Genomic DNA, 20838 nt, shown 5'->3' with positions numbered 1-20838 from the left:
ATACAGAGTATGTACTCAACACACTGCCGTAAGGAGTGTGCAGTGTAGGCATACCCCTAGAGCAGCAGTTCTCAAACTTTAGCAACCTGAGGACCACCATTTTGATTTACATTTTTTGTGGACCCCCAAACTCCCCCCCTCAGCCCCAGGGCCCACCCCACTCCACCCCTTCCCCCTAGGACCCATCTCTTCTCTTCCCGAGCATGCCCCGTCCCCACTCCTCTCCCTCCCTCCCAACTGTTCCACGGTGTGCAGGAGGCACTGGGAGGGAGGGGGGAAGAGTTGATCCGCAGGGCCGGCAGCCCCAGACATGATTCCGCCCCCTCCCCAGAGCACGCCCCATCCGCACTCCTACCCCTCCCTCCCAGAGCCTCTTGCACACTGCTAAACAGCTGTTCCCCCAACATGCAGGAAGCGCTGGGAGGGAGGGGGAGAAGTTGATCAGTGGGGCCAGTGGACCCCTGGGAGTACCCTCACAGACCCCAGTTTGACAAATGCTGCCCTAGAGGTATCCAGCCTGTGTAGTGACAAATGTAGCACTTGATACTGTAAATAACGTCAGGTAGTTCTTAATACTGAGAATGATCCCATTATAGGCCTAGTAGTGTTTGCAGGACTTGATCCACAGTCTTCACAATTTAAACTACCATGGCTCTCTAGTTTTAGTCAATATAAATCAAGATTAAAAATACTCAAGTGCATTAATATGACAAAAAAGGTTTCAGCAATAACTTCGTAAATCACAATAATACATACTTTTTTGTTTTAACAGGAGTATACTTGGCATAATCCACAAGGAAACACTCTGCCAGGTAATGATCAGCACAGAACAGGATTGACTTAACAACTGCTCTACACCAGCATTTCAGTTCCTGACAAAAAACCACACAAACCTGGGGAAATAAAAGATACATATATTTCTGTACATGAACCTAAATTTGTACAAGTTATATATTCACTTCTTGAATACAGAAATAGCTACAGCACAAAGTCTGAGAAGAAAATACAGTTTTATTTCCAGTGATGTCCTCCAAAAAAGTATTTTGCAGCTTGTGATTATATATTATTTCTACAAATGTATAAAATATGTACAGTAAAATCTGTATTATCCAGCAGTTTGCCAACTGGAAAGCTCTAAAACCCAGCATTTCAGGAGGGGATGCAGGGCGCAAGCTCTGGGAGGAAATTTGGGTGTGAGAGGGGGCTCGGGGCAGGGAATTAGGATGCGGGAGAGGCTCGTGGTGCCAGATCTGAGCTGTGCTCATCTCGGGCAGCTCCCCACAAGTGGTGACACGTTCCTGCTGCTCCTAAGCGGAGGAACAGCCACGGGCGTTCCGTGCACTGCTCCCACCCCAAGCACTGGCTCTGCAGCTCCCATTTGCCACAGTCACCAGCCAATGGGAGCTGTGGGAGAAGCACCTGCGGGCGGAGGCAGTGCGCAGAGCTGCCTGGCCGCACTTTCGCCTAGGAGCAGCAGGGACATGTCACCACTTGCGAGGAGCCTCCTGAGGTGAGCGCCGCCCAGATCCGGTACCCCGAAACTGCTCCTGTGCCCCAACTCCCTCCCTCTTAATCGGAATTTTTGACTTACTGGCACCCCTCATTCTGCCAACATGCCAGATAAAGCTTTTACTGTACATGTGCTCATCCTCTAACTTAAATTATATAATATTAAAAAGGACTGCCCAAACATCCAAAATACCTCTAAACCCACACCACACATTTTTCTCAAAAGCCCAAGAAAAAGATAGTGTAGTTACATTTTAATGTACTGCAATGGAAATACTTTCAGGATAAGAAATACTTATAAGCTATGATTCTAACAAACATATAAACCTCTAACGACCCAATAAAATACCAGAATTTTCTACTTCCCTCACAATCTTTATGTAGCAAAATGACTGAAAATGTTACCTGCCCTTCTTCTAATGTTAATGGCTTTACTTCCTCCACATCTCTGTTATAGAACTGATTCATTTCAGCATGCAGTTTTTTATATTCCATTTCACGGTCTACAAAAGGCCCACATCCTTTTACAATGACCCAAAAGCAACCTGGGTCTTCAATCTAATCAAAAGGTGAAGCATAATTAAAACCACAAAAAAAGACGACAAGAACAATGAGTAATATCAGGTGCTGTGATTAAAATAAAAAACAACAACCTAAAAGCCACATTTCCAAGAACATCTTAGCAACATACATACACAAACTTTCAATGACAAAATGGTCACTAATGTTCAAATCACATAACTGGCAATGTAATATGAAAAAAGTTTTTAAAAAGTCAGAGCTTCTAGTGGCTTAAAAAGTCAGAAATCTGATATTTACACTTTGTCATTAAAAGGTGAATGGAAGGGCTTCTATAAAAAAATAATTAGGATAATCTGTTTAACATTCCAAACAACAGCATTTACACATTTAAAGTATTACATACTATACTCTTAGCATAACAAAGTCCAGTTCACCAGCTGTGTTGCCAGGAACAATTTTGCATTCCAGGGCCTCCAATCCAGAAGCATACTGAAGACACCTGGTCTTTCCTCCACACTCTGGTCTTGGGGATCTGGAGCACACTTCTTTGGAACATGGTTTCACCTCTCCACTGTGCTTTGGGCTTAAGCACTGACGTACAGTTTTTTCCAAAGTCCACCTCCAAAGCAAGCTGGCTTCCCCAATTTTTTTAACCCATAATTTTCCACAGTTTTGGATGAACTCAATAGCTTAAGAAATGCTGGTAACTTCCAAAACTGTAATACACTCTTCATGTTTCCTTAACATATTTAACCCAAGATCTGTAACAGACTTTTAATTAAAATAATCCATTCCTTCTCTGTGGCATATGTTTACCAAAAATAATTTCTTTGAAGGAAGCCAAGACGGTTGAATATGGAGAGTTCAATCATCTAAACCTAAGAAATATTTTTTCCTCTGCCTACTGCCTTCACATCCAACATCTTCAAAATAAGACACTTTGAGTAAAAAAAAAAAAAAAATCCCAGGAAGATTATTGGACTGTTTAAACTGTACCCAGAGATACAAAAATTGGGGGTCAAGAAAGGTTACTGACACACCATATTTTGTAATATTCCTGTCAAATCGCATGGGCTCATAATTATGTCTATTTTATAGTGGTTGGAAAAATACAGGGATACAGGACCAAAGGATTCACTCAGCATGTTTCCTCATAAAATTACCTTTCTCTGACCATTATGTGGCATCTCTTGTGGAGTGAGTTTACAGGAATGCTTTATAAGCTTCTTCAAAAGATTTAGGGGTTGTGATGGTTAATCAGCTGAATGTGAACTCCCAGTGCAACACTATGGGCAAGAAGACTAACGTGATCCCAGCATGCATAAACAGAGGAAATCTCAAGCAGGAGCAGAGATGTTATTTTACCTCTATATTTAGTACTCGTGCTACCGTGGCTGGAATACTGGTACTGGAGTACTGGTGCCCACAATTGAAGATGGATGTGGAAAAATTAGAGAGAGTTCAGAGAAGAGTCACAAAAATGATTACAAGACTAGAAAATCTGCTTTATAGTGACAGACTGAGCTCCTTGAATCTGTTACCTTAACAAAGACAAGGTTAAGGTGTGACTGATTACAATCTATAAATTGCTATGTGGAGAACAAATATTTAATAATTGGCTCTTTACTCTAGGAAAGAAAGGTATAACACAATCTAATGACTGGAAGTTGAAGCTAGACAAACTCAGGAAATACGGTGTACATTTTTAACAGTGAGAGTAATTAACCTTTGGAACAAATTATCAAAGGTCACGGTGGATTCTCCATCACTGACAGTTTTAAAATCAAGACGAGATGTTATTCTAAAAGATATCTGCTAGGAATTATTTTTAGAATGTTCTATGGGTATGGCCTGGGAAATCAGAATTTAAGCCTGTTTTCTGCATTTATGAAACATAAGCTTTCTTTCTGCATGATTAGAATTATCTAAAGACAATTCTAATAAAGACACAGGGCCAGATGATAAATATGAGTCAAGTCCCTTTTATGCTGCTTCTTGCCTCCCTCATGAGCATAAAGATTTATCCTGCTCCTGCAGCTAGAAAAGCAAGCTTAACGGTTCTGCCCTTCTATGCGGGACTGAAGCATGGCAGAATAACTGGCACATCTTTTTCTGTGCTTGCTTCTCTTTTCTTTATCCATCTTTCCACTGAGAGCAAAGATAGGCAGAAGTGTTGCCTATGCTCTGCCTGTTTCCAGAGAAGGCTAATTAAGTTAAAAGGTTCAACTAAATAAGGGGATCAAAGGTCCCAGCCCAGCAAGTTTACCACCAAGAAGGGTACAAGCAACATAAAAGAAACCCACTGAAACCTGTTGGACATCAAGCCAAGAAATACTTGGTAAATACCAGGCATGGTCTGGTTGAGAAAGTAGGATGGGAACGGGGTTTGCTGACTGCACTGCAGGAGGAAGTTAACACCATGTACATGGGGAGGGATGAAGGAAGGACTAATAGCAGTGTAGAAAAAGGACAGTTGTGTCTAGTGAGGGAGCACAGGATGGATTTTTAACAGAGTATTTACAATAAAAGGAAATCTTAGTTTTTGTTCACTATTGTACATTTAATATATTTAGAAAATGTATGTCCTATTGATGCTGGGCATAAGAAAACCTTATATTGTCAGTTTAATTATTTTTAAATGACGTAAGTTAATCATCACTAGAATATTACTGAGTTCTGTTAAAAACTGACTGGGTAGTGACCAAAGATTTGGAGCTGGAGACTACAATTTTGGATTTAGAAGCATCTATCTCCCAACACAAAAATATTAGCCTAGAGTCCTGGGAGTAAGGACACATTTCATGGTTTCACAACAAACAACATTCTCCTCCAACAATCTCCTACATACAGGGCATACCTAGGACACATCACACCTGCCCTTCCCTGAATCAAACCACAATTAGTGTTAGTTCCCTCCTCAGCTCAAGAATAATTTAAGGAGAATCCTAATTACTACATTTTGGGAATGGAAAAAAAAAGAGCAGGCAATTGGAACTGAGCTCTTCAAGTGGAAATGTTCAGTTTTGTCAGAACCACAAAATTTCTGTCCACTTTTTCCTTCTATCCTTTGTTTTCTTTCTGTATTCACAGTTCAATTTTTCTGGTATTCAGAAGTTCCCACCTAAAGCAGCCTTACTAAATTATATTAACCTAGGTGGAGAATCACTGAGGTAAAGTGTGCCAGGGCTGGTAAACCTTTGTAAAAATTTTGCAAGTGCCCTAAACCATGCATAAAGACAATCAATCTATAATATTATGGGCCTCTCTTACACAGGGAGCAGGAAATGTCATGAATGCCTATTCTTAGAGTTTCCACCAAGAGGGGTTGGCTTTTCCCACCCTGAGGAACAGGCAGTGAATTCAATCATTAACGCATACAGATCTTCTGAAATCTACATGGATCACAGGTAATCTGTGGAATCCCAACACCTCCGTAATAATTCCCACCATCTTCATAGCAGCCATGCTCCCGCAGAAGCATGCTCCTATCAGTCCCAAACTTGTTGTTATACTCTGTTTTGTAGAAAAGGGTCCCACCATAACAGAGGACAGTGAGTGATAATACCTACTTGGTCAGCATTATCTTAACTATTGCTTCCTCACTTATTTCCAAGGAATGATGCTCTCTCCCCAGCAGGCCTTCCATGTGGACAGGCAAAAAGAACATAATACTACAGAGCCATAGCTCCCTGCTTTCTACCCACCACTCCCCCCAGGATCTGCTGAAACAAACGTCTCTTTTTCATAGAAGGACAATGCAGATTTGCGCACACACCCAAAAATCACACTTGTTTTTCCACTCATTGTAGTAACACCAAAAATTAATATAGCTAAAATGTATCTCTCTATTTTTACATTTTGTTTACTTTGTATATACGTGTATGGCCAGTATCACACATTGCTTCTATGGGGCTTCATGCAGTAAAATGGGAGAAAAAGTTAAGAATATTAAAGTATCCCTGCAAATAAAAACTGGCAGAGAAAGTTCAGGAGCAGATAAATGTCTGAAATTACTTTTAATTTTTTTTAAACTTACTAGATTTCAATTTGACTGTATGCCCAAAAGGTCTGGCAAAAAAAAAAAATATGAACCATTTTATTCTGGATTTTTTTTACCTGTCCCTAAAGTTTCTTGTGTTCTAATATATGCACAAGTTCTTTACGATACTGAGACTTCTTTTAAAACAAAATCAATATACCTTCAATATCAAGACTTCAATCATTTTCATCTATTGAAGTCCTCTTCTGCAATGCTGAAATGAGACGTAAAAGATAACTAAGTGCTTAGCTATCAATTTTACAGAAATCTGATAAATGTTGAAGCTAAAATTGAAGTGATACTAATCATATCTAAAGAGCCTACAGATTTACAATAGACTCACTTAGTTGGCTGTATTTTTAAAGATATCTATCTAGCTATTAGATTTGCAAATACAGCCTTCACTAAGTAAACCATTTTTTCTAAATGAGACTTAATTTGAAGCCTAATTAAGATTAACTACCCAACACATAACCACATTCATATAAAATATCTGTTTAGTGCAGTTGGAATATCTGAAATACATAACTTATTTTGATCATATATCTTACACTTCTATATCAAAACTCAATAGAAAAACTCTGCTTAAACACAGGGCAGTTGCAGATTAGTTAACTAATCATGGGGCTAGGCAAGAAGCCACCTGAGGTGAAATCCTATCCTCACTGAAGTAAATGGCACATTTCCATTTGACCTTAACAGGATCCAGGAGTGAAATCCTGACTGCATTCCTATTGCCTGCATTATGCAGGAAGTCAGACTAGATTGTCATAATGATCTCTTTTGGCCTTGAACGTCTCTCTGCAAACTTGGACAAGTCATTTATGCTGATTTTCAGAAGTGCAGAGCAGAGCACACACAGCTCCCACTCACTTAATGGGAGCTGTAGATGCAGTACCGGGGGGGAATCACACCATCACCCTTTTTTCCTCAAGTTACCTATCTGTAAAAAGTGATGTTTCCTCCGCTTTGTAAATCATTTTGAGATCAATGGGTGAAAAAATAGATTACATGTGGTAAATAACAAGATAATTAAGCAGTAACTGTTTGTATTCAGTTTTAATTTATACTTCAAAGTCCTATTAGAGGTTTAAATTATGCACAGGACTGAAATAAACACTTTTTCCATCACTGTACTTTCCACCCTACCTCACCCCAAAACTTGTATTTTTTCAGTGAACAGCTGCTCACGCTAGATATTCAAACAAAAATGTGTACTGTATCTGCACTAGTCCAGTTAGCAAATTACTAGTGCTGAATTTTCCAAAAATTTTACAAGGAATTTAAGTGCTGTAGTAGAGTTAGAATTTGTGTTTATGAAGATGTATTTGTTACTAATTTTTTCTCTTAATGAACTGATCTCTGAAATAACAGAAGAGTTCAGTTAATAGCCTTTCCTAAAAACAGAAATTTGGGGCAAAATGGTGAAGTGGTCAGAGCTCAATTACATGATCTAGTGACTGACACACTGATCTCTAGTCTTACAAAGGAAAAAAAAAAAGCTACCTTAGTGAAGATTCATAGATATAAAAGAATGAAAAACGGATACAAACAAACAAGAAAGATCCTCTCCTCCACATCTCCGATAAAAATAAAACAATGGGCAGGGAAAGATGAGTTTTATCTTTGAAGGTACAGTGAAAATTTACAAAGCGCATTAAGTCCATCTACAGAAACACATAATGTTTAAAGATATATCATCAACTTAAAAATCACAAGTGTCTGAAAATCGCTTAAGTAACACCTAAGAATACTATAAATTAAAATACTACAGTAAAAGTTTTTTCTAGTTTTTGTTCATTTAACAGTCTTTTTGTCTAATAACTTGTTATTTTTTTTAATATGTAATCTGTCATTTTTCTCTTTTGTTTCAGTGTTCCTTTCATACAGCAACCAGGGAGAGAAAAAAATTAAAAATAAGAAAATGTGATTATAAAAACCAAAAAATGTGGCAGGGGAATACGTAAGGGCCGGTGTGATATCGGAAACAACTGTCAACTCTTTAAATAAATATCAAGCTGACAAAATCCTATACATATTTTAAAGGGAGCCCAATCATGGGGAAGCAGAGGAGGATGGAGGGCTGAGAAAGTTGACATTTCAGAATGAAAATGAGGCCAAAAGAAAAAAAGCTGGTAAAGAAAAAAAAAGTTGAATTTAATAAAGAGCCTGAACCAGAAATCTAGACAGAAAGGACATATTTCAACAATTACAAAGTGATGCCATCTCTATGGCTATATTATCACAAGAAATGTGACAACCCTCTTTCAGCCTAATGCTCCCATCACACACACTCTAGTTTGGGGGATCATATGTTAGGTAGGAAGTGACTTCCCATCATCTCTCAATTTAGCGATAAATGTGAAAGAGCAACACACACACACACCTCTCCATATCGGAAATAAAACACAGAAGGAATATGTGGAGTTTCCTAACCCCTTCATCAATGTTATGGCTATAATGTGTGGGACTGATGAGGGGACCCACACCCCTTCTTCATATTGGGGATAAAATGTTTGGGAGCATGAGGGTTTGTCTAAATCCCACATTCACCTCAATATATGAAAAATATACATGGGTGGGGCAACTTCCCCATAACCCCCACACACAATACTAGGAAAGCCATACACCCAGCACTCCCCTACCAGCGCCATTCACACATCCCTAGCTTGAGACTCACATGTATAAGGAAAGCACACAATTCTCCTCCCTCTTCTGTCAGGGTTAACGCAGATCCCTGGGGAAAAGAGAAGAAAATAAAGGAGGCTCTAGTGTTAACAACACACTAGGGATAGAAAAAAAATTCTTTAAGAACATTAAGAAAACGCCCCCCCCCCCAAACTCCTTCCGCCCGGTTATATTTCTCTGTTGCTCTTTTGAGTTTTCTCAGCGGGAAGCCGCATCCTTTCCCCCACCGCCAGCTATGACCCACGCAACAGCCCTCACCCTCAGTCACAATCCCCATCCCACGAAGGTGCCCGTCGGCCGAGCGCCCACTACTAACAGCCACCCTCAAACTTCTCTCAGAAGCTTCTAAAAGAGCCTCTTCCCACACTTGGCCTTGCCACCTACACAGCCTGAACGGGCAGAGGCGCTAACCGCCGAGGGCACTCCTCCCTTCGACGCCCGCGCAACTCCAACCATGCGCATCTCTACTGCGCATGCGCATGGTGAAGCTACACTGGCAAGGGTCTTCCTCCCGCCCCGCGCTTGCGCAATAAGAGCGTTACACGAGCACACGTTACCTCTTTTATGCCGACCGTATGAAAAGCCCGGAGCTCCCTACCTTACGTGGATAAATCATTCGGAAGCGCCTGCACAGCCTCCACCCCAGCTTAGCCTCCCCCACCCCGTACTGTAATGGCGCCAAACTGTTTCTGCTTAGGTGTGTTATGCACGCGCAGGATTCCAACTGTATTCTCCCTGGCAGCTCGGGAGGGGGAGGGTCCATCCAGGGCGCTGTTGGAGAAGGCGGGAAAGGGGCGATGTGAGGCAGAAGGGGAAGGGCGCGAGGAAGGTGTAGGATAATGTTACTTGTTCCTTGGGACTTGGTCTAACGCTCCAAACGGCTGCCACAATCTTGCTATGCTAAAGGAACCTGACACAAAAATGGCCCCTCCTTGCATTCAACCCCCCCCCATTATTCCTGCTCCTGCAGGGATCGATCCAGCAGGGGTGTAGTATAGACGCAAAAAATCGTCTGCTGAGCGCTCTCCCATTGACTCCAGTACCCCACCAGAACAAAAAGCGCAGGCAGAGTCGACGGGAGTGCGTCAGCTGTCAACTTACTGCAGTAAGTAGATCTAAGTATGTCGACTTCAGCTAGGCTATTAATTCAGGTAGCTGAAGTTGCGTATCTTAGATCAATCCCACACGGTAGTGTAGACAAGCCCTCATCACCCTCATGCAGCATAGCTTCTCCAGCTACACTAACAAGTCCCCACAGCCTCAGGGGCTAGAAGAGGTCGAGTCCTATAGTGAAGGAGAATCCCCTTTTCCCACTGAGAGGAACCTGAGGTTTTAGCTCTGGCCAGGCTTAAGAGAATATTTTAGTTCTGGTATAGAAAACTTGCTCTGATCATTTTTATTTCGTATCAGAGGGGTAGCCGTGTTAGGCTGGATTTGTAAAAGCAGCAAAGAGTCCTGGGGCACCTTATAGACTAACATGTATTGGAGCATGAGCTTTCGTGGGTGAACGTCATCCGACGAAGTGGGTATTCACCCATGAAAGCTCATGTTCCAATACATGTTAGTCTATAAGGTGCCACAGGACTCTTTGCCATTTTTATTTAACTTTTTTACAGCTGACTCTAAGGCACATGTCATTGACCTGGCATAACCAAGCCTGCTCCAGCTACACTGCAGGCATAGGAAAAGCATTACCAATTAAATTCCTGTCAATTCACTAAAACATTTCTAAAATTGCATTTTTATAACATATCTCTTACACAATACAGGAAAGTGTGGTCTTCTTGCTGCTTCTTTGAGATAACCCATTTATCAGCATCCTCCACTCAGGCTGATTAAATCTTTATAACAACACTACAATGTTTACTCTGCAAATTGTATTTGTGTTTAAATGCATAGTATATTTAGTTCACATACACTAACCTTGTATGGGTGTGAGGGGCAAACATGATTATTCTTAAAAAATCTATATTTTGTTTTACTCTAATTAAACTGTCTTAATTTCTTCCAATTCCAAGAAGTCTAGGAGGTCAACAAACAAATCAGTCTCAGAGCAGTTAGGTCAGAGGTGGGCGAACTCTGGCCTGTGGGACCCTCCTGCCCAGCCCCTGAGCTGCTGCCCCAGGAGGCTAGCCCCTGGTCCCTCCCCTGCTGTTCCCCCTCCCCTGCAGCCTCAGTGCTCCCCGCAAGCTCCTGGGGCAATGCAGCTGCAGAGCCCGACCTGACCCGATGCTCTGTGCTGTGCAGCATGGCTGTAGCACCACCAGCCACCGGTGCTCCAGGCAGCGCGATCAGGGAGCAGGGCGGTTGAATAGGGGCAGGGGCCCTGGGGGAGCAGTCAGGAAGGAGGGAGGGGTGGGATGGGGTGTCGGGGGGCAGTCAGAAGCAGGGTTTCCAGGGGCAGTCAGGGGACAGGGAAAGGGGTGGATGGATGGGGCAGGGGTCCCAGGAGGCCATCAGGGAACAAGGTTGGGTGAATGGGACAGGAGTCCCTGGAGGGTGGGGCGTCGGGGTAAGAAGTTAAGGGGGGGCAAATAAGGAGTGGGGGCCAGCCCACACCTCCTTCCCCTAACTGGCCCTCCATACAATTTCTGAAACCCGATGCAGTCCTCAGGCCAAAAAATTTGCCCGCCTCTGAGCTATTTGTTTCAAAAAAGAACTCTTACCATTTTTCCTCTTTTATATAAAGGAATTTATATTTTACTCTGATCTCCATGCTCCACCCTACAGGAAGAATCTAGTCTCTCACATTTTTCCACCACTGATTTTCATTCAGTCATTAGTATCTTATAACAGTTTAGTCTCCCATAGAAATAATGTACAAATGGTATCTAACTCACTTAATATTTCCTTCTGACATAGCTTTAGGTATAAAAAATAAGGCATTCTCGATTTATTTCAGATTTTCCTCTTTTTTGGCCTGGAATATTCCCCCTGCTGGATTGCTTTTGCTTATCAGATCATACAGACATCAGTAAAGTCTGTATGATCTGGAAACTACTCACTTAAGATTTAAAATGTTACTGGCAGGTAATCCCTTCTCTTAAAACTTCCTTATGAGAAGGAAAGGATATTTCTTGAATATTTTCAACTGAACACACTCTCATGTAATAAGAATTTGTTTGTAGTTTATCTTTCTACCAAGGAAATGAACCTTACTTGATTTTAAATTTCCCTTTTAAATTGTTCAATAATCTTTGATTTCAAAAGTGTTTTACAGAAAAAGATCTCACCCAAAGAGGTAAATCAGAAGAACCGATAGACATCAGTAACAAACTAATACAAAAAAACCTTGAAAAAATAGATTTTGAGACAGTAGCAGTGCAAAAGAGTAAAGGGGTATTATGTAGTGCTGTACTGTCTTCCACGATCAATGAGGTAATCCCCTGCATGTCATCTATACTGCATTTCTTCTCAGAGCTCATTTTAATATATAGATGAACTGCAATAAGTGAAGTGAGCCAGATAGTATGGAAGTGGTGAAGGTCTCATGCTGAAACTGATGAGTTGTAGTATAAAGATTTTTAAATTCTCTCATCTTCCTAGCACTTACCTAATTCCCCTCAAATGCTAAATTATTGGTTCATCATTCTCATTGTCAACCCCCCAACTCAGAATCCCTCACTGCTTTCACCCTCTTCCACTTCAAATACAAGCTTATTGTGCTTATCTAATGCCCTTTACAATTAACCTACTTCTGTAATCTTATTACATTAAGCCCCTAACCCTCCTCTCTGACTCCATCACTTGTATGGATGTATGCTACCATGGCCCCACCAGTGACAGATCTAGCACACCTTCCTTATTTTCCCCTTTCAGACTCCCCAGTAATTCCATGGCAGCTCTCTTGCCTTCATAATGCTCCTCCTTGAAGATATTTTATTACCAAAACATAGCTCATATAATCCTCAACAAAAAGTGGAAGTCAAATCCGAGTGAGATAAATAGAAAGGAGCATAAACACTGCCAAATTAAGTGTAAAAATGTAATAAGAAAAGCCAAAAAGGAGTTTGAAGAACAGCTAGCCGAAAACCCAAAAGGTAATACAATGTTTTTTAAGTACATCAGAAGCAGGAAGCCTGCTAAACAACCAGTAGGGTCCATGGACAATCAAGATACAAAAGGAGCACTTAAAGACAATAAAGTCATTGGAGAAACTAAATGAATACTTTGCTTCAGTCTTCACGGCTGAGGATGTTAGGGAGATTCCCAAACCTGAGCCAAGATAGTTAAGACCAAAGCAGACTTTGAAGAACTTCAGAAAGATCTCACAAAACTAAGTGATTGGGCAACAAAATGGCAAATGAAATTTAATGTGGATAAATGTAAAATAATGCACATTGGAAAAAATAACCCCAACTATACATACAATATGATGGGGGCTAATTTAGCTACAACTAATCAGGAAAGAGATCTTGGAGTCATCGTCAATAGTTCTCTGAAGACGTCCATGCAGTGTGTAGCAGCAGTCAAAAAAGCTAACAGGATGTTAGGAATCATTAAAAAGGGGATAGAGAATAAGACAGAGAATATCTTATTGCCTTATATAAATCCATGGTACGCCCACATCTTGAATACTGCGTACAGATGTGGTCTCCTCATCTCAAAAAAGATATACTGGCATTAGGAAATGTTCAGAGAAGGGCAAGTAAAATGATTAGGGGTTTGGAATGGGTCTCATATGGGGAGAGATTAAAGAGGCTAGGACTTTTCATTTTGGAAAAGAGGAGACTAAGGAGGGATATGATAGAGGTATATAAAATCATGAGTGGTGTGGAGAAAGTGAATAAGGAAAAGTTATTTACTTGTTCCCATAATATAAGAACTAGGGGCCACCAAATAAAATTAATGGGCAGCAGGTTTAAAACAAATAAAAGGAAGTTGTTCTTCACACAGTGCACAGTCAACCTGTGGAACTCCTTGCACAGATCTCAGTCCACAAACTAGTCCATAAAGCCCTTACCCTATCCTTAAAAGACACTTTTACTGCAATGCCTATATGACAAACTGCCTGACAATACCAGCTAGATAGATGGACATCTGCTATTTACTTAGTTGTGTTACATATAGAATACAAATAAACCTAAGTAATAAAAATTAACCATTTCAGCATTTTTGCATTATTTTTCAGATATATTTTCAATGTAACTCTAGTAAAAACAAACAACTATTAGTTCACTGCCTGAAAATTTAGCTATAAAGACTTTTGTCATTTTTAGTGGCTAAACGGAAGTTTAAAAAACAAGCTCAAGCTGGGGCATTTAAGTGACCACGTACGCAAACAACAGAACAGAAGCATGTTGTACCCCTCATAGTCCTAATACTGCAGTGGTTAAGAGCTGAAATAACATGAGACACTAAACCACAAAAATCTCCCAATTGCCACTTTTTCCTTCGTCGTCTTCTTGTCTAGAAGAGGTGGTTTCAACTTTTTTTGTCAATATATGCTGTTTCACAGAGATTTATTGATTTGATGAAGTTTGATGGTAAGGTCTCAGAGACCCAGGGTGGACTCCCCAGTCACTTACTATTTGAAAATCTGAGCTTTTTGATCTGAAAATGGATGTTTCAACAATTCTGTTTGTGAAAGTGTTCAGATAGTTTTGGTTTTGTTCCAATGCAGAACAAAACCAAAATTTGAAACCTCAAAAGTTGTCATGAAATGGAACTGTTGTTATCTGGCAAGCTCTACTATCTAGGGTCTAGCCCCTAATTATCCTCTCTTCTCCCTTCTATGTACAACATGGAGCACCTTCATGTAGATCTCATATCACTAGGTCTTGCTCTGAAAACTCCACTTGTAAAAGAAAAGTAGCAGAGATGAACAACAGTTTGGGAGCTATGTGAGCTGTATTCCCACACCATGAGACAAAGATAGCAAGGCAAGATACCACTAGTATAATAGTCAAGGAGCAAACGTGGGGTGTTTGAGGTAGGACAGTAATGTTTTCAGGGCTCTACATTTTCCTCTTCAGTTGTTCATACAGTAACATTAATTTCTGTATTCTCAGAACTATACAGTAAACAGTATTTTCATCTTTTAAGTTGTTGAAATCTTTCACTTAAAGTAAATATGGTACTAATTAAAGGGAATGACTGCTGTCAAACCAGTCCTTTGATAGTTCGTTCTTAATTTGGAAATAAACTTAAATTTTAAAGGGAATAAATCTCTCAACCCTCAGTACACCTTAAGTAATACAAATAAAACTACTGAAAATAAAAACATTTATTAAACAATTAAAAACAAAATAATGTTGGCAAATAAGTTAACTTAATGAACACATGTTGAGATTCCCAAAGATGAGAGTAAGAAATGCAGTTATACAATGGAAAACTCCTTCAATTACATTTCTAGACACATTAACATATTAGTGTGATCTAAAAGATATCTTTTGGAAGCAGAATAGAAGAGCTAGCTAAATTCTGAGCATGACAAGAATATTTCAGTACTCAATGAGAAAAGGGAACTGAATTGTTCAAGGGACATGGGTTACAGACTAGTCCACTTTTATTACATAAATTGTCAATGGCCAAATATCATTACCATATAATGGCTCTTTGGTGAACAACATGAATTAAGTTGGTAGTTTACATCAAGTTCTCAGTGAGCATGTGTCCACATCACAACTGGCACATATGTTCAGTGTCAAAGCATTAAATATATATGAAGTCTGAACCCTCCTCTTACCCAAAGTAGCCTCTCCTGATCTTGTTTGAGATACACTGGCATGGCAACATAAAGAAGCTTGTACTGTTGATGCCCATGATGTACCTGACCTGTTCTTTGGCAAATGAAGACTTCAGCCTCCAGGGCTAACCACTTAGCAACTGTCACAAAGGACTAACTGCACTAAAATAAAAATATATAAAATTTGATACATACTGAATTTAAAAGAGATGGCATATTATAGTCTGCTATTGCAATCTGCATTACTTCCCACTATATTAGAGTCCATCTTTAATGGATTGACGTGTTTATATTTTGGTTGGATATTAACATGGACAGTAAGATTGTTAAGGTTGTGTATTACAACTCGGTGAAGCTTACTGTCTTCTTTCATTAGCTCTTCAACCTTCTTATCTGTTGACAAAAAAAGTTTCTTTTCTCCTGTATAATCTGGATCTTTCGGATACAGCTCATCTCCTGAAAAATATTAAGTTTTAATTCAATAATTTTATTTTTCAGTGATCTAGCAATTTTTAGGATACAAGCTACTTTATTATCAGTATTTGAAAATATGTGGGAATGGAGTTCAGAGTACAATCAGATTTAAAAGAAAATTGCTTCCAATCTTTCCTAAATTTCAAGATGGCCATGAAATTCTATAATAGCCACCAGGGATGCAACACTGCAGGTTCCACATGTTGCAATAAATCTGGAATCTAATAGAATGTTCAAGTTCAAAGGCAGCTTTTCCAGATACTAAAATGTATTTTTTTTATTACATACAAATAAAGAAATATCCAAGAACCTCATGTACACTAATGAATATGGTATCAGTGCATCCTTGACATAAATAATTAGATATTATAGATAGACAAATGAGGCAGAGATTAAGTGACTGTCCCACTTTACACAAGAAGTTGCAGCAGACTAAGAACAGAAAGCAGATCAGATTACCCAGTTTTGTTTAAAAAATGATCTTGGTGGAAGGACTTGTCCAGCCTTTTATGGAGAGCAAGTGTAATATGATGAAAATATAGAAAGGAAATTAGGCAGCAGAAGAAAGACCAACTGTAATAAATAAGAAAATTAGAGAGAAGATGACCAGAAAAAAACAAAGATATTAAGAAGCAGAAAATAGCAACGTAAAGATACAATTTATGCCCTTTTGAAGAACAAAAAAAAAGCAACAGGAGAGGAAAGAAGGTAAAAACTAAACTGTTTAAATAGGCAGGTAGCAGCAAGAAATAAAGATTAAAAAGAAGATGGACTAGCTAATAATCACTCGGGATACTGCAATGTTTGGGACTCTTGCTTAGCAAGGAGTGCAGGATCAGATCCATTGCCCAAATAAGGCCAGTAGGATGGGGCTCTAACTCATCCTGCAGACAAAAATTTAAAATAAATAAAATAATCATATCATTCAGCATGAAAAGTATGACGTAAATTAAAATATTAATGCCCCCCACAATACCCTGTATAAGAGTCAACACCATACTGATCAGATCAGTGGTGTGTCTAGTCCAGTATCCTAAGAATGGCCAATATCAACTACTTCAGAGGAAGAAATCCTGCAACAGGCAATTATGGGATAATCTACTCTCAAGGAAACTTTTTTCTGGATCCCTAGTAGTCAGTTGGCCCCAAAGCTCAAAGGTTTATATCCCTTCCAATGCTCTTTTATGGTAATAAAAGCTCTTTCACTTGGTTAATTTACCTGGTAATAGCTGAATGTAGCCATCCGAAGCTGCCAAAGTAACGGGCATCCAACGTTCACACCCTTCTAAAGCACGGTCAGAACCAAACCTATGCAGGTCACGAAGTGAAGAAAAGTTGCACAGCCTACATAATTCATAGAACTGAGGTGGAGCAAACCATATTTCTTGAGACTTAAAGAGTTCAATAGCTTCTGGAGGGGTTGACCACTGTAAAATGAAGACAAACATGAAATAATATTTTCTTCTTGAGATCTTTTGGTGAAATTCTATCAATTGCTCAAACCTCACTGAAACCCTTAGCATGGCAAAGAAGGCCTTGTGTGAACCTTGGGATGGACAACATCTTATCTGAACAGTTTACCCTATTAGTGTTCTGGATTCCAAAAAGAGGTACAATTTTCACTTTATCAGAGGGGTAGCCGTGTTAGTCCGGATCTGTAAAAGCAACAAAGAATCCTGTGGCACCTTATAGACTAACAGACGTTCTGCAGCATGAGCTTTCGTGGGTGAATACCCACTTCTTCAGATGCAAGAGAATTTTCACTTTGTTGCCTGCAGTTTGAGATTGAACTAATTTAAATGTGAAATGGAACTGTACTGGTGAGTTATACACACACCAAAAAATCCACACACAGACAGTTTCAAAATGGTAGAATTTTAAAATATTTCTTCTGCAAAAACATTGATTTTTTTTTAAATTCATAAGATACTTGAGGACTGCACATAGATGTGCCAAATTTGGACTTCAATGTTGTTTTTAAAAGGGGATATTAACTCTACTTTCAGGACATGATAAAGACTTCCACTGAATAATGCAAAACTCAAAGCAAATTCAGCTTCGGAATTGCTACAAATGCCTTCATAATTAAGTGGAAATCTACCTCGGAGCACTTGCTTCTTAGCCAAGGAGAGCATGCAGTTTTCAGAAATTAGAAAAACCGGATACAATTGACATGAATTTAACATTCTGTATTTTCTATATGCACAGAATTCTTACATTATTATCTAAATGTTGGTTTCATGTATCAAGACTATGGTGTGTGGGCGTTTACTGACACACCTTTTATTCCATATTCTTGTGAATGACATCCACAATAAATTTCTGATATGATATTGGTAAAAAGTAAACAAATATTTATAATCAAATATTAACTTGTTCAAAACAAGTACTCTGATGTTTTAAACTTTGGATTGTGTTTCACGGTATATAGTTTCTATCAGACACAAATACTTCACAAAGAAACATTGGTAGTGTCAAATAATTGTACTGACCTTGTACAAGGGACCACAGTTATTAGACAATCATCTTTGTCTTGAGACCACCCCAGAGTAGCCCCAAGCATATAGACTATCAAGGGTCACATCCCACTAATACTGCATAATGTGGGTGTATGATGGGTGATTGTAACAGGAGGATCTGCCCATTTAATAGTTCAGGGAGCAGCCAACCCCCCACCCCGGAGAAAATCCCAGAGACAGATTCTAGGAAGAAACTGAAGCAGCTAATTAGCACCCCATGACAGGCCCATACTCTCAGCTGGACAATATAAAGAACTCAGTTCCATAAAAGGGTAGGATTAACTAACCATCCAGTGAACAGAGCAGGAGGTGGCAGGCAGTTCTTGAGCCCCCTGGGGTTGGAAAGGGCTCTAACACAGTAGCTACCGAGAGCAGAAGACCCCAGTCTGAACTCCTATCAGAGTGTTACCTGTGTTGGAAAAGCATACAAAAAAAGTTTCTCTCTTTGTGGAGACAGTAAACAGAGCCCTGAAGAAAGGGACAGAAACCTAACATGAACACACTGTCTATCCCCAACAAGTGACCAGGGCCACCAGTATACAGTGATCTAGAAGCGGGTCACCTTTTGATGGTCTTCTGTGGTTGATGTATTTATCCTCTGGAAGTCTAACATCTCCCACTAGTCACATGGCATGTGGGTGTATATGGGTTAATCATCTAAAATCCAATCACCTCCTACCTTGTACAAAATATGTAATATACAATAGGTTTCAGAATGTCAGTAGGTGTATAGACATCTGGAATCTGGCACATCAACTCTAAATGGTGCTGCACAAGGGTGCAGGTTACCAGATGTACAAGGATGGCTATAGGCAGTATATTTACATAATCACCTACTTGACCAGCACTAAGTTGGAGGTATGAAGGCGTGGGGGGTAAGGAAATGAGTGTTGCATAGGCGTGGCTCCTCCTGGGCCCTGCTTATAGTTTCCATGGGATGTAAGGGAAGTACAGGGAAAGATATAAGGTGTTTGTGGTGATGAAACCTACCTGGAAACCTGTCACCTCCTGATCGTCCTGCGACGTGTGCGGAGGCCGCTCCTCAAGGCAGCACAGGTAGAAGGCGGTGTCGTAGCGCCGGTCGCCCCGGCCAGCCCTGGGCACCGGAGTCAGCCAGTTGCCCCACTCATGCAGCGCCCAAATGTTGGGGACGCAGCGCAGGTAGCGGCAGAGCTGCAGGAAGCAGGCCGGGTCCTGCTGCACCCGTCGCCGCCACTCGGCGAGCTCCGGGCCCGGCGGCAGGTGGTGCTGAGGCAGCAAGCGGGCCGGGCCGGGATCAGAGGCGGGGCCGGGGCCCGGACCCGACACCAGCAGCAGGATACCCGCCTCTTCGAAGGTCTCCCGGATGGCGCAGATGCGGAAGGCCACGTCCCCCGGCAGCGGCGAGCCAAGGCCAGCCCGGTCGGTGGCGAAGACCGGAGCTCGGTTACCGCCCGGCGACGACGGCCGCACGGGGCCCAGCCCGCAGCGGGGTAAAGCGGGCAGCAGCCCCAGCCAGTCAGCGGAGAAGTCGGCTGCCTCCAGCAGGCCGCCCGGGAAGACGTGGGCGCTGGGCAGGAAGCCGCTCCGAGGGCTCCGCTGGAGCAGCAGCATCTCGTAGTCAAAGGGGCCTAGCGGGGACCGCACCGGCCGGGCCGGAGCCCCGCTCCCGGCCGCCAGCAGCAGCGTAGCCGCCTCTCGCCAATGCCGCAGTCGCGGGTTCATACCGGCATGAAGGACAGGAAAGGTGGCCGAGCCGCTCTCCTCGTCTACTACCCATCCCGGCTCCATCGCCCCCAGCCCCCTGGGAGGAGCCACTGCACCTGTGAGGCTTAAGCATGCTGCTTAATGGACCAAAACAAGGAGGAGCACTTGTGGCACCTTAGAGACACAGTTATTTGGGCATAAGCTTTCATGGGCTAAAACCCACTTTATTAGATGCATGGAGTGGAAAATACAGTAGCCAGATAAATATAGATATATACTCCCTCTCTCTCTCTCCATCTCTCTCCATGAAAAGATGGGAGTTGCCTTACCAAGTGGGTGGTCAGTTCTAACTAGACAGTTCAATTAAAGTGGAAGTGGGCTATTATCAACAGGAGGAAAAATCTCTTTTGTAGTGGTAATCAGGGTGGCCCATTTCAAACAGTTGATACAGACTAACATGGCTACCACTCTGAAACCTGTCTTAATGGACAGTGAGTAGATCAGTAACAATGCCTGTGTTAAAAACAATTAAATTCCAACACACACAAATATAATCCCCAAAGAGAAAACCTATCAGCGTGACAAAGGCATATCAGAAACTGACAACAAGGAATCTGATAGGGCAAACATTTAGGCAGGCGAGTAGTCTAGTCTCCGTGTGCAGAAGTTTAGGAATGCACAGTGGGACATGAGAGTCAATGTGAGTGAAGCTT

The 20838-nt window shown here is 41.1% G+C and overlaps 2 protein-coding genes across 11 annotated transcripts in view; both read right to left on the bottom strand.

The window, feature by feature from the left end:
* Positions 1–9286, bottom strand: part of TDRD12 (tudor domain containing 12) — a 161779-nt gene extending 152493 nt beyond the window's left edge. For 5 of the 10 annotated variants that reach the window (XM_039503496.1, XM_039503490.1, XM_039503498.1 and 2 more), the window contains exons 1-6: positions 9017–9130; positions 8751–8807; positions 6231–6284; positions 3397–3447; positions 1915–2067; positions 757–893 (exon numbers count right to left, since the gene is read on the bottom strand). In XM_039503496.1, coding sequence (XP_039359430.1) covers positions 757–893; positions 1915–2067; positions 3397–3447; positions 6231–6260 — 371 coding nt within the window. In that variant the 5' untranslated portion in view covers positions 6261–6284; positions 8751–8807; positions 9017–9130. The other 5 variants (XM_039503494.1, XM_039503497.1, XM_039503492.1 and 2 more) reach the window with 4 other exon arrangements.
* Positions 9287–15248: 5962 nt separating this feature from the next.
* Positions 15249–20232, bottom strand: NUDT19 (nudix hydrolase 19). The gene is made up of 3 exons (XM_039502577.1): positions 19430–20232; positions 17140–17347; positions 15249–15902 (listed from the first exon to the last, which is right to left on the bottom strand). The coding sequence occupies exons 1-3, from the start codon at positions 20207–20209 to the stop codon at positions 15664–15666; spliced, it is 1227 nt and encodes a 408-aa protein (XP_039358511.1). The 5' UTR covers positions 20210–20232; the 3' UTR covers positions 15249–15663.
* Positions 20233–20838: the final 606 nt, after the last annotated feature.

Source organism: Mauremys reevesii, linkage group 16, assembly GCF_016161935.1.
Source record: "Mauremys reevesii isolate NIE-2019 linkage group 16, ASM1616193v1, whole genome shotgun sequence".
Lineage (NCBI taxonomy): Eukaryota > Metazoa > Chordata > Testudines > Geoemydidae > Mauremys > Mauremys reevesii.
The sequence above is the reverse complement of the archived record's forward strand: the minus strand, read 5'-3'. Positions and strand labels throughout refer to the sequence as shown.

Bases quoted from the DNA above. Each gene is read 5' to 3' on its own strand.
- NUDT19 (XM_039502577.1), bottom strand. From the start codon at position 20,209: ATGGAGCCGGGATGGGTAGTAGACGAGGAGAGCGGCTCGGCCACCTTT. The intron at 17,348-19,429 runs GTAGGTTTCATC...TTCATTTTACAG, and splicing joins AGGAGGTGACAGGTTTCCAG to TGGTCAACCCCTCCAGAAGC. The intron at 15,903-17,139 runs GTAAATTAACCA...AATATTTTTCAG, and splicing joins CTACATTCAGCTATTACCAG to GAGATGAGCTGTATCCGAAA.